This window comes from Nasonia vitripennis, chromosome 1, assembly GCF_009193385.2.
Source record: "Nasonia vitripennis strain AsymCx chromosome 1, Nvit_psr_1.1, whole genome shotgun sequence".
Lineage (NCBI taxonomy): Eukaryota > Metazoa > Arthropoda > Insecta > Hymenoptera > Pteromalidae > Nasonia > Nasonia vitripennis.
This window is the reverse complement of record NC_045757.1, coordinates 746,251-759,330: the sequence shown is the minus strand read 5'-3', so window position 1 is coordinate 759,330 and position 13,080 is coordinate 746,251. Positions and strand designations below refer to the sequence as shown.

The window sequence follows — 13,080 nt, the reverse complement described above, 5'->3', positions numbered from 1 at the left end:
CGGAGGCGATATGTCCGCTTTTTCCGAAACACCTCTAGCTGTGATCAAAAATACAAACGGAATCGATTCGAATCGACGCGTATAAAGCCGCGAAGTAGAGAGGAGAGAAACCCCGGCGATTGTCCAGGAGCAGCGGCGTCTGAAAAAAAAAACCGGGCGCAATAAAGCGAGCTCCAGAGGGGTCCGTCGTCGGGTTCAAAGAGAACATCCATTCAACGGTGCGTCTCCGCGTATACACACAACACCCTCGCACAAGAGGCTCCATTGTCGCGGACTATATACGGCCGCTCTCGTCCTCGAATCGAAAGCGCGCCGTGTAAACATACGCGGACCCGCGGCGGCGGGCCGATACCGTACCGGCAATTTCCCGCAGCGGCCGAAGCGACCTTATTCCAGCAGCATCGACGCGGGGCTGTATACACAAGACGCGGGTATCGACTTCCGTCTTTTCAAAAGCGACGTCGCGCGCGCGCACACACTTTCCTCGAGAGGGACAGCCGCAAAATTACGTCGCACATACGTACCCGCGCGCGCGGCCCCCACACTCGCGGCGACAGTTCCATTCCCAGAAAGAGAGAGAGAGAGCGACCAGAGCAAACCTGCACGTATAGTCAGCTGCCGCGCAAACATATTTGCGCCCGCGTGTACGGACGCACACGCAAATTGACACACACACGCGCGGCCATAAATCCGAGAGCCAGTGTGCACACACTAGCGCGCGCACTCTCGTATTACAGTTGGCGCGCATTTGAATACATATGCGATATCGGAGAGAAGACGGCGGAGAAAAATCTCGCGCGCGAAAACTCAATTCCGCGAGCGGCGTATCGACGGCGGCGGCTCTCTCGTTTATTCGAGCGTCTTTTCGCTGCAGCTGTCGGGCGATTTATGCATTCGTCGAGCTGCTCTGGCTCTCTTTTTTCTCTCTCCCTCTCCAGCGGTCCTCATTCTCGTCGCAAGCGAGGACCTGCTGATGGATGGCTTTCGACGCGCAGGGCTGACCGGATCGGGCTGCTACTACTGAGGGTCGTGCGGATCCGTTTCGATCTCGCGGCCTTTCAGAGGTGCGATTAGAGTGCTCGATGCGCGGATACAATTGGTTGTCAGCCAGATGGCGCTCTGCCCGCGTATTTTTCCATCCCGCAACGTCTGCTCGCTACATCGGCTCCGGACGACGATATCGCAAACGTCGCTTATTTATCGAATCAATCGCTGCATGCTCCGGGGTGTGTTATGAAAACACGGGAGACGGAGACGTATGCGTCCAGCAACAGATCAGCCGGGGCCGAGGGGGGGAGAATCGAGTCGCTGTGTACTCTCCCTCGCTCCTTATATTACCGGGCAAAGTTGTATCCTTAGGAAATTAGACGTCGGTGATTTAGGGCCGGGACTGTCTTCGCCTCTGCAAACGGGCGCTCGCGAGAGCAACAGCGGCCCCCGTGTACGCGTGACACACACACACACACAGGTGGGGTGGGGACTGCAATTGAATCAGCGGGGTTTGTTATTGTCCGACGGCTCTAGGAAATTAGAATTCGGCTTGATTTATGCCGGCTGCGTGCTTTATACCGCGCGCTATACTCCGTGTACACACGGCGGATCTGCATTACGAGCCGAGCGGAAGAAAAATGGAGGGCGATAAACTGCCGGGCGGAGACTGTGGAAGCTTCCTTTATTAAACCGGATTACTAGCCGCTCATTCGACGTTTCGGTACGTATGCAAAGTGCCGGCTGCATCTGCTTGTACTTTGACGCGAGCGAGGCCTCTGCTGTTCCTCGAACTGGATGATTGATAATTATGGAAATTCGAGGGGGCTTCTTCGTTGCGGGAATCGATAATTCAAATTTCCCGCCTTTTGATCGACACGATCGGCTCGAACGAACTCTCGGCTGAATTCGAAATACGAGCTGGCGCGCAGAAAGAGAGAGAAGCAATTTAAATTAAGAAAAAGAGAAGACGAGAGAAAGCTGCAGTAGCATAGGAAACTCGAGAGGCGAGAGCAAAGCCGATAAGAGCGAAGCTAGAGCGCGGTAGTCAACGGCAACGCGCCTTAAAAGACAATTCGCTTTTACTGGCGACGCTGCCGCCGCCTGGAATCTTTTTCACGAGCTCCAGGAATTCGCTCGTCGATGCATAATTTTAGCCGCCGGGGGGCTTTCGAAAAATTTTACGCCCCTACCGCTGCTAGTGCGTTGCAGCAGATTATCTTATCCGAAGAAGAGTTGGGGCTGATGGAGCGGTAATAGAATCCGAGTTATGTCCTTCCGCGGCCTTATCGGCCGATGAAAATTCGAATCGAGTGCAGGCGCCTGCCGAGTGTAATGACTCTGATTCGTTGTTTCGCGCAGCAGCAGCAGCAGCAGCAGCAGCTCGTAAAAAATTCATCCCATCGATCGATCGCGCGCAGACGAAACCTGATAAAACACGGCGGGACGCAGCGGGTGCGAACGCCCGGCTGCTACAACGGAGTAAGAGTAAGCAATCGAGAAAGAGAGCGAGAGCCGGACCGAATTTACGAGGATTGCGCCGTAAAACTCTGGAGAGCGCCACCTTTTATTGTTCCCCGCTCTCTTTTTCCCTTTGTCTCCCGTGCAAATTTTGCTGCATCGCACTCTCGTCAGAGCGAGCATCTCGAAACATGCGTGCGTTTTTGAAAAGGGGAATCGAGGAAAAAGGAGGCAAAATAAATTGTCCCGCCGCAATCTTCCCCTACTTAACGGCAACGGCCCTGGCAGTCGACGCATAGAAATCGACGATACTCGTGTCCCGAAGGGAAATCCGAGCGCAGCTGGCGCGTAAAACCCGGCGTCCAGCTGGCGCTGAGTGTTGCGCGCCGCGCGATATCGCGCAGTTTGCAATTTAACGCGACGATTCGATTGCGCGTTTATCGATGCAAGAGATGCAGCGACGCCGGAACGGGAGAAAGGGCGCGCTATTACGAGCCACGACGAGGCACTTTCCGGCATTGATTTCTCCGCACTTATCCTCTCTTACTCGAAAAAAGCTCGAAAGCCAAAAAGCAATTAAGAAGTAAAGCCGAAAAATCGAACGCTCGCTCCGGGAGATAGCAACTGTAGACACGAAACTGCGGGGAGAACTCGCGCGGAATAATCCTCTCTCTCTCTCTCTCTCTCTCTCTCTCTCTCTCTCTCTCTCTCTCTCTCTCTCTCGGAAAATAAGAAGGCGCGAGAATAATCCAGCGGCGGACCTCCCGTGGCCCCGCCGAGTTTCGTCTTTTTCGCGCGGTTATTGTTTCGGGAGTGATCGGCCGTTTTCGAGAAGAGAGCTCGATAGCCAATTTGCGCGCAGCCGCGGAGCGAATCAAGGTCGAATGAGAGTTCGGCATCGGAAACGAGAGAGCTCGCTCTCGTAGCTCTGTTTGTTTTGCAATTCTCGATCGTTCTAATAGCCTTTTCAGCCGAGCGCCCGTCTGCGTAGCGAGCTTCTCTTTTCAGCAGCAGCAGCAGCAGCAAGCTGCCACCACCGCTTTTTTGCGCGTCAGCCTGGCGCTCGGCGGCGAAAAAGGAAGAGTTTCCGCGCACGTTCGGATTTTTTGCCCGCGAAAAATGCGCGCGAGAACTGCCGTTTTGCAACAGCGCGAGTTTTTCACCTCTGCCCGCCAACTACTCTTGTGTGGCTTTCTTTTGATCTCGAGAGAGATAGAGAGAGAGAGAGAGAGAGAGAGGGAGAGAGAGAAAGCGTATTGTTGATTTTCCGTCAATGTTTGCCAGCAGTAACCAAGTGCGCGCGCGTTTTTCTCTCAACACAATTCCACTCGTTTAATTGACTATCATTCATTCAATAGCAGCATCTGGTAGTGGTACGCCGTGAAAGCGAAATTGCCGCTACGAGTATCCCAGAGAGCGAGTCGTGAAAAAGCGTCGCTATTAAATCAGACGTCAGCCACTCATAGCGAGTGCTTCAAACATTTCGATTTCACAGTCCGTTTGCTCGCTCCCCTTGCTCGCGCCTCCGCTCTCCGGCTGATTTTTAGTCCATTAAGAGATTCCCGGGAGCCTCGCCGACTCGATCATTCAATCACCGGACAATCGTCCGAGAGCTCCTCTCTCTAATAATCGCTCCGCGCTCAGACTTATTTCCATAACGACCGACTCGTCGGATTAAGAGTCTCGATTGACTTTCATTACTGCGCAACTTTTTTTATACGGCTTTCCGTCTTTGCGTGAGTAAAAAAATAACGGCGCTCGTAAAACTCGCGTGCGATCCGCCGCCGCCAGAAACAAACGAAAACCGCAGTGCCGTCACTACCGCGCGCGCGCGCGCGCGTGTGTGTGTGTGTGGGCTCGCGGGGCTGAATACAACGCGCTCTCGCGTGCGGCGGCATTATTACATCCTCTTTATCAGACGTTATTATCGGGCCGTGATCGGGCGGCCGCTCACGTCTTCGCTCGTGCCAGTTTTAATTACGCGCGTCTCGCTCGCGATGTATCATAAAAGTTTCCCACCCCGCCGCGCTTCCTCTCCCGGATATCATTGGGGGCAGAAGAGAACATCACGAAATCCCGCTAAATCTCGGCGAGCCGGGGGAAGATTACGGAGAGGCGGGCGCGCGCGATGAGATAAGGACGCCGGGGAGAGAACGTATGAGACGACGTAACGAATTAAATTCTGCGGACGGGCATGTGAGAAGCCGTGAGTGAATTGCGGCCGGAATTATCGGCGTCGATTCGAAGCGCGTTAATTATGCGAGATGGTTGTCCGGAAAATGTGCGTACATCAGGTTCTACGGGGCGGAACAAAGAAGAAAGGGCTGAAAAATAGAGCTCATGAAAATTAAAATGCGCAGCGCGGAAACGCGCGAAATGAGACTCGGATCCCTCCCTGCCGCCGCCGAAATAGCACAACGAGAGAAGAGGGAGGAAGAGGGGCCATGAATAATACCCGACTTCTCTCTTAGAGGACGGCAGCAGTTCCGAGCTAATATTTGAAGTTCCTGAAATAGTTATGCGCCCGCGTCCGGATAATGAGCTGGTGCCCTAATAATCATTTCTCATAAAGCGCCGAGCTGGCGAGGTATGCTCTCTCCCCCCTTTGATGGCGCTATCGCCGGGGAGAGAGCTGATACTGCTGAGCACGCGAACCTGCTCCGTTGGCTGTTTGGAGTTTCGCGATGTTTGCCGACTGTCTTTGCTACTACTCGCTGTGTGATGAATTAAGCTGGATTCCTTCGATCCGCACCGCGCCATCGGACAAATAAAAAAGAAGAACCGAACCGCCCGCATGTTTGCCGACGCCGCGGAAGTAATTTCACCCCGAGTGATTCCGAAATTAGAGCGCTGGTAATCCCCCTAAAATCAAACTCCGTACCCCCGTCCGTGCGCCACAATCACGCAGAGCAAATGCCAGCCTCTCTCAGACTAATCGTCCCCGTTCATACACCTATACTCCGGAGACGCAGCAGCCGCTGCGACGTGCAAACAGAGGAGGCCGAGTCGGAAAGAAATCAGCGGGAGAGGAAGCGACAAAGGCCAAAGCAGGAGGAGGAGGAGGAAACTTGGCCGAGACGCTAGTCAAACGAAACTCGGAGGCTCATTTGCGAGGAGGGTAATAAGGCCGCCTGCGGTGCTACTGCTCTCTCTTTCTCTCTCTCTCTCTCTCTCTCTCTCTCGCGCGCGAACCCAATCGCTCAACTGCCTCGAGCTTTTGATTTATATCCCCGCCCGCAAAAATCCGGTTACAATTAGGCTTTTTGCGCAGGCGAATTTCAAATTCAAATCAGACTCGCTCTCGGAGCTGAGACGGGCGATTTGAAATTCAGGAACTTAGAGAGGCGGTCGTCGCGCTAATCAGTCAGCGCGTACGCATCGAATAATTAAACAGCCCGATTCGCGAGCGCAAACTTCGACAAGCTAAATATTTCGTCGGAGTATCAGCAGAGCAGCAGAGAGAGAGAGAGAGAGAGCCCGTGAGCAAAGTTACGGAAAGAGCTTTCTCCTGCCACTGAATCGCGAGAATCAACTTCGACTGCTGCTTCGTTGCAAGTCTCTCTCTCCTACAGTGGTAAGCCCCGAACACGAGCATGAAGCATCGGCTCCTGTTAAATTGATTCCACAAAGGCTCTCCCGCGCGGCCTGTATTGTGGAAACTTACCTCGACACAATGCCCGCGCCAACGGCTATTCTTCGCGAGCCCTGGGGAATGCCTCTCTCGCTCGCTAAAAATCGCAGCCGCGTTAATAACGTCTCTCTCTCTCTCTCTCTCTCTCTCTCTCTCTTGCTCTCCATCAGCGGGTTAATTAGCCCGATGACATTGTTTGAATTGCAGTCGCGGCTGGTTAGGGTTTCGGGGAAATTCGCAGCTGTCGTGTATCAGAGTGAAATTTCGAATGCCCAACGAGCCAGTCTGCCCTCCGCCGCCGCGGCCAATCAATCAAGCGTCATTTTCACGTTTACAACGCTACACGGCCTATTATTGTTGCCGCGCGCGCGCGCGCGCATATCGGAAACCGCATTACATTAATAAATTCGCCGCGGAATATTGACGGGCGAAATTCCGGGAATATTTCGGGAGGCTTCGATGCACTCGCGGATCTATAATGACGGAGATAGCCGCTTAAATGTCCCCATTTCGTCGGAGACTCGGGAGCGCCAGCATCAGTTCTGAACTTTTGTTGCCGAAAAAGCTCGATTTCCTATAACCGGATAATTCCGCGCTATTTCGAAACTGCCACAAACTGCACATCGTAAACCGGGACGCGCAGCAGTTGTTCGGGAAGCCATATAATTCGTGTAACTATACTACTAGCCAGACTGCAGGCGCACATGGTTACATGACAGGCTCTAAACGAGCCGTTCGCTTAGCTTTCCCTCTTTACGATCGGCGCGCGATAAGCCCCGTGACGTTCAGCTGTCCGAAACAAGGAAGCAGAGACGAGAGATGAAAAAAGCCGTCCCTCGCTTTTATATCTGGAGAGAGACAAACGGAGAATAGGTACGAAGCCTCGACGGAGCATCGATATAGCACGGTAAATGGAGGCGAAAATATTCGAAAAAAATACCTATTTTTTTAAGACTCCGCCGATGCCCGCGGGCGTTTCCAGTTCCCGTGCCCGAGTTTTTTCAGTCTTCGCTTTGTAGAAAGAGTACACGAACTCGATTTTTTTTTTAAGCGAAACTTTGATAGCTCGCCAGAAAAGTTATGGACTGAGAGAAAATACATCTCTTAAAGCTGGTAAATAGAGCACTCGAAAATGGAATCTTTACAAACGAACGCAAGTGTGCTCGGGTCGACGACGAGTTTGCAAAGTATCGCCGGCGAAGTAGTCGTCAAGTCGACAAATAAAGTAAGACCCCGCGAGAATCCATGAGTTAACAAGCAAGAGGCAGCAGCCCGATACAGGGAGTCGCTATCGTCTCTCGGCATCGTCTCCCGCAAGAAAAAGGAGCAGCGCGAAATCACGCCACCGCGGCAACAACTTTTGTTGCGGCTCTTCCCTCCTCGAGCGTTCCTATAACTCTGTCTCGCTCTCTCCCTCTCTCTCTCTCGGCCCTTTGTTCCGCCGGGCACGAAAGCCGGCGGCAATCGAAGCCGGCGGGAATCAGCGCCATAACTCGCGCTCGCGCGGGATTAGCAGCGAGCGCCTCGAGCTCATTGCCTCTCTAAACGAATCGCCCAGGTATAGCTGGGATCCTTTTCCAAGACCTTCTCCCCACACCTTCGGCTTCCTGCTTCGTCGCTTCTTCTCCTCTCTCCTTTTTCCCCCGACTAGCTCCTCTTTTTTTCGCCACCGCCGCCAACCTCTCGTTCTACTATACTCGCCCGGCTGTTGCGCCTCGCGCACAGACAGGACTCGAGCTTCCGGCGGGATTTTGCCTCACCAACGCAAAATTAAAGCTCTCCCGAAGCTTTTCTTTCGCCCCTGATTCTCTCTGAGAGAGTTGCGGATGTAGCCTCGGCGAAGATGACGCTTTCAATTTGCCGGCTTGCCACGCTTCGCTCGATCGAGAGAGGAGTATTTAGAGAATGCCGGGGGCCGCGAAAAACGCGCGTTCGAATTTAATTCTCGCGGTTTTTCCACCTCTGAGCTGCGCGCTAATCGAGTCCTCTCAGGCGTTATCCGATACCGCGCACCCGAAACTAGCCGACCAGTTTCAAGACAACAGCGCCGCGCCCCCTCGAGAGGGGCTGGTAAAAAAGGAGCGAAACCGGACCGCGCGCGCAAAAATTCGCGGGACGAAGAGCAGCAGCGTCGGTGTCGGATTATTACCGGACGATAAATTAGCCGACGCGCGGCTGCTGCGCTGGAAAATGTCCCGCGTTAACGGCGGCCCCTAATTCAATTTTACGCGCGCAAACATCGCGTGCCAATTTTCGCCTCACGCGCGCGCTGCAGAGTACCTCTCGGAGGTGAAATTTTCAGTCTATTCGAGAGACGTGTTTCCACGCTCTTTCGAATTCGACAGTGTATTTGGCATTTTTCGCTACACTAATCGACAACATACTCGCGAAAGTTCAGACGCAAACGCGAAGGTATAATACGCGCATGTGCGCTGCATATTACGCTCGCATTTCCTCGTAAAATGAATCAATGTTCTCAGGCCTCGCCGTTAAATCCGGGGGCTGTTTGAATATTTCACTTATGACTCCGGCGCATTGATTACCCCTTCCGACGCCGAGGGCTTACAAAATAAACTTATGAAAATTTTATTAAGGCGTATATTCAAAGCGTTACTTTGCCTGCCCGAGCTCGCGCAAGCGCTCTTTTACGATGTTTACCTTATCTGTTTATGAAGCGAGTAACCGTCGTGAAATCATTCGACTAGGCGCCTTTATCACGAGCCCAGGCTTTTTACAGCGCTTGCTTTATACGTCGACCCTTTGGCCGCGTGCGCGTAAAGCGAGACAATAAAACCGCGCCGATAGCGAGTATTTTTATCATTACGAACCTACAGCCGGCCGGAGGTATAAACGACACTCTCGCTTTGATTTTCCAAGTCGATATCTCGCGTTGGCAAAGCACATCAAAATAAGCCCGCCGCGCGCGAAAAAACGAAATCGGCCTTTGAGGGGATCGAGCGGACGGCCAAATGGGTTTCCGAAAACTACCCGTAATCCGCTCAGGCTTTAATCCCCTGGCTATCCTTTGACGAGACAACAGGTGAGGACAAATTCCACGAGACGCTTTAAGACCGCGACACACAATGTAGGGTGCTATAAAACGGCCGCAAGCGCATCCGAGCCGGAGGTCAGGCTAGGGTTGAGTCGTTAGTCCTTGAGATATCCAGCTTGTCGGTCATTGAATCGAGTCGCCCGCCCGGAAAGTTGGGTCGCGGAAAGGCTCCGAAGGTCTGTTTATAGCATTGACGAAAGTTGGCTACAGCTGCCAGAGAAAAAGAGGCGCAGGTGCGGCGCAAACAAGAAGAGCACTAAGCAAGAGCGTAAAAAAGGCCTCGCGCGCAACAACTCCAACGCGCTCTTTTTTATCCTGCCAAGTCACATCTCGTCCATTTCCGAGCTGTTGTTTTCGCGCGGCATGTAAAAACTTTTCTCCAATCTAGTCGCTTTCGAGTGTGCGAGGGGGAGAGCAGCCTTTGAGTCACGTAACGCTTTCCGAAGCACCCCGCGCAAAACCGGAAGTTGTCCCGGAACGTGACGGACAGACCCGATGTAGCCCGGCGGCGGCAGTCGCGCATACACGGACGGACGCAGCTACGGGACGGGTAATTGGTTTTTGCCGCGGCGCGTCTGCGAACGAGAGAAAGTGCGGATACGCGCTATCGCTCGCGGATAATAAGGCTTCTCTGCCGCAGAGAGAGAGAGAGAGAGAGAGAGAGAGAGAGAGAGAGAGAGAGAGAGCCGCCGGAGGGGGAGAATTAGTGTCATCGATAAGGGCGAACCCCTTCCTAGACCGCCCGCAATCAATCTTGCCCCGGGGAACAGCCAGAGGCGGCTGCTGATTTTTTCTTCCACCGAATTGCCCCCGCAACACGTGTACAGCATTTGTAGCGGCGAGCTATGGAAATTGCCAATCGCGGCCGCGGGAGAGATTATTTGTGTAAGGGCAATTTGCGCTCGCGCGGCTGCTTTTTTCCCCTCTCTTTCTTCCCTCCACGCGACGCTGATTTGCGTGTCAATCGCGACTCCGGCGAGAAATTAGCCGCGGCAAAATAAGCTCGCACGAACAATCGGCGCGCTGCTGAAAAATCAACACGCGAGCTCCGGAATTTAATTCCCGCTGTACTTTTTGCAGCGCGCATACACACATCGTCGTACCGGCGATTCAAAGCTCGACGGCGGGGAGCCGGCATTGTCATATATTGGCCCGAGTGCAGCGACGCGAATCGCATAGGAATGTGGCACGTAGCGCACAATGGCTGCAGGTATGTTTGAGAAGGAGCGGAGCTCGCTCTTTGCTCGAATCTCTTTGGTCGTCGTCGTGCGGTTTTTTATTGGCTTCCTGCTTTATCTCTCGAGATCCGCGCGCGCTTGTTTCTGCCCCCCCCCCCCCCCCACCCCTCGTATTTTGTATTCAAGGACCGGAGTCGCGTTTGAACCCCGGCCCCTTTTTCACGCTCGACGCGATAGTTGCGCGCGGAATATTGCATCGAGCGTGGATATAGTTCGAAAACTGCGCGCTCGCAAAGCCACCGCAAAAGCCAAGGCCGCCCCCGAACGCCCGAGTCCGAATTCAATCAATCCGCGATGCGGCGACGGGGACCTGATGAATTGATAATTACTTATCCCGCAGTGAATTCCTCCTCGGTTAGGCGGAGAGCGCAGTCCGCGTAACTGCAAACTCCAGCCCGGATTCAATTGTTTACGATTTTACTTACAGGTATCAAAGTCGACATAAACGTGCCAGAGGAAGCGGAGCTCGGGCATTCGGTGGACCTCAAGTGCTCCTGGAAACTTCCCTCCAGGAACAGCACGCTCTACTCGGTCAAGTGGTACAAGGACGAGCACGAGTTCTTCAGCTACAATCCCGAGAACAGCGTCCACGACCGCACAAAGGTCCACCCGCAGAAGGGAGTCAACGTCGACGTGAGTACAGAACTGCCTAACTACGCATGCCACGCACTGATATTCCTATACCTACCCACCAGCCGGAGCAATAATCGCCTCTCGATCTTTGCTCGTAAACTTCTCGGACCCTCGAGGCCGCAACGACATCGGCCACAGACGCGGCTCTCCCTCTCTGTTGCAGAGCGCTACTCGAAAAGCCGAGTGGCTCATCGTCGACTGGCGATGCGCGCTCGGATGTTGGTCAATTTTCCAATGCAACAATCGAGTGTGCGCGTCTAGAATCCAGCCGTAGCGCTTCGTACGCCTTCGACGCGATCGATCTTGTTCTCGAGTGCTCGCGGTAGAGTCCGCGCCGGCATTCCCCGGGAAAGAAGTCCTCCCGAGCGTTTTTCTCCGGCTCGAAGCAGACTCGATCCGAAACTTATTCTCCGACGATTCGCGAGAGACGCTTCCCCCCGGCGAAATTCAGACACTTTTTTAATACCTCAGGGGAGGTGTCTAAGTACAGCCGAACAACGCATTACTCGCGTCGCTCAGCTGCCTGCAGCAGCTGTACCTTTAGAAACTCGCCGGGAATGTGTGTGCGAGCCTGAGTGTGTGTGTGCGCGTGTGTACACGGCGCTGCGGCGAAATTCGAAGCGATTCATCTTGCGCGCAACACAACATCAATTCCAGAATCGTGCCGACGCCGCGCGCGTTCTCCATGTCTTCTTCATTGGCTGGGCGCGCGCGCACGCAAACTATACGGCGAAACCTTGAGAGCTTGCACTCCTTTTTTTTCCCGTCTATATCTCGCGTATGTCGTTCTAGTATTTCCAATTTCTGGCTGATTTTGATGTGTGGTTATCGCGTGTCGCCGCACTGCAAGATCAATGGCTGGGAGGGATCTCTATCCCGTACCCGCGTTACTCATTCTCCGTGATCTTGTTTTTCTCTTTCTCGTTACTATTTATTATTCCGCCTTTTTTTTAAAGCCATTCACAAAATTGTCAAATCCAGCAATTTTTATCCGCGTAAAACTATAACTCATTCGCTCGGGGCAATAAAAGCAAGACTCTCTCTCTCTCTCTCAGGCAAGATTAAAAGTCGCGCAACATCTCCTCTCTGTGCGCGGCGTACACGACACGACAACTCGCTCTCATCCAAAAGTGCGCCGCTGTACCCGGCACGGCACCAGCCGCCGCGCGAGAGTCTCTCCCGGTGTGTAGGTAAAACCCCGCAAAGACAAAGCTCTCGGCGACATAATGAAAATTTAATGCTCGTCGCAGCAGCTACACTCGCGCGCTGCAGAAAGCAAAACAGGAGACAGCTCGCTGCCCTGCCGATTTCCGAGAAAAAAGGGGGCGGACTCGGAACATTAGCCGTCGCGTGAGCGGCTTCGCTGCAGCTCGCGCGCAAATTAGTGAATTAAGCCGGAAGAGAGGCGGGGAGGGGGGCGCGAGAGGAAAATTCTCGCGCGCGGCTGTAAATTCGACGGGACGCGGGCAAAAGTGCGCTCGCGAAATGAAATTACGAGGCGAGAGAGAGAGAGAGAGAGAGAGAGAGAGAGAGAGAGAGAGAGAGAGAGAGAGAGAGAGAGAGAGAGAGAGTAAATGGCCGCGACACAAAGGGATGAAAATGCGAAGCGCATAAGAGCGTCAGGCTGTGAAACGGGTAAATGAGAAAATTTTTTGCCGCGCGCCGAATTTTTTCGCCAGGGCACAAGGGGCGCTGGTTTTGACTTTTCACGCATACGCGAGCGCAGGGGGAAAGTGTCGTCGCTTGTTTGCGCTCGACGTGCGCGCTGCAGCCGAAAAACATCTCGAATAAACAAGCCTGCGTGAGATGAATGAATTGACCTTGCTGGAACATTAGAGCTTACTTGTGTTTCGGCTATCCGTAGCGATGCTGGACGAAGAGTCAATATTGCTCTTGGGCACGCTGAAACCGAATAAAAATGTTTGATCAATCCTTTGTAGTCGCACTTTTTTCCTTAACAAAAAAAAACAATGAAACACGCGCGGTGCTTTTGTCGGTTGAAAAAATGTTTTGTTACACAGGCTCTCTCCATCGCGTACATCCAATTTTTAGCGCTAGCTGCTCTCTCTCTCTCTCTC

At 53.3% G+C, this 13,080-nt stretch overlaps 2 protein-coding genes across 7 annotated transcripts in view; one reads left to right on the top strand and one right to left on the bottom strand.

Moving 5' to 3' along the window:
- LOC100678164 overlaps positions 1–13,080 on the top strand; it is an 86,128-nt gene that overhangs the window by 43,360 nt on the left and 29,688 nt on the right. The window contains exon 2 of the mRNA XM_008204463.4: positions 10,797–11,002. Coding sequence (XP_008202685.2) covers positions 10,797–11,002 — 206 coding nt within the window. The remainder of the gene's footprint in view (positions 1–10,796; positions 11,003–13,080) is intronic.
- The window catches only part of LOC100120897, a 147,901-nt gene that overhangs the window by 133,539 nt on the left and 1,282 nt on the right, over positions 1–13,080 (bottom strand). For all 6 annotated transcript variants that reach the window (XM_031922036.2, XM_031922041.2, XM_031922040.2 and 3 more), the window contains exon 2: positions 12,846–12,904. In XM_031922036.2, coding sequence (XP_031777896.1) covers positions 12,846–12,904 — 59 coding nt within the window. The remainder of the gene's footprint in view (positions 1–12,845; positions 12,905–13,080) is intronic.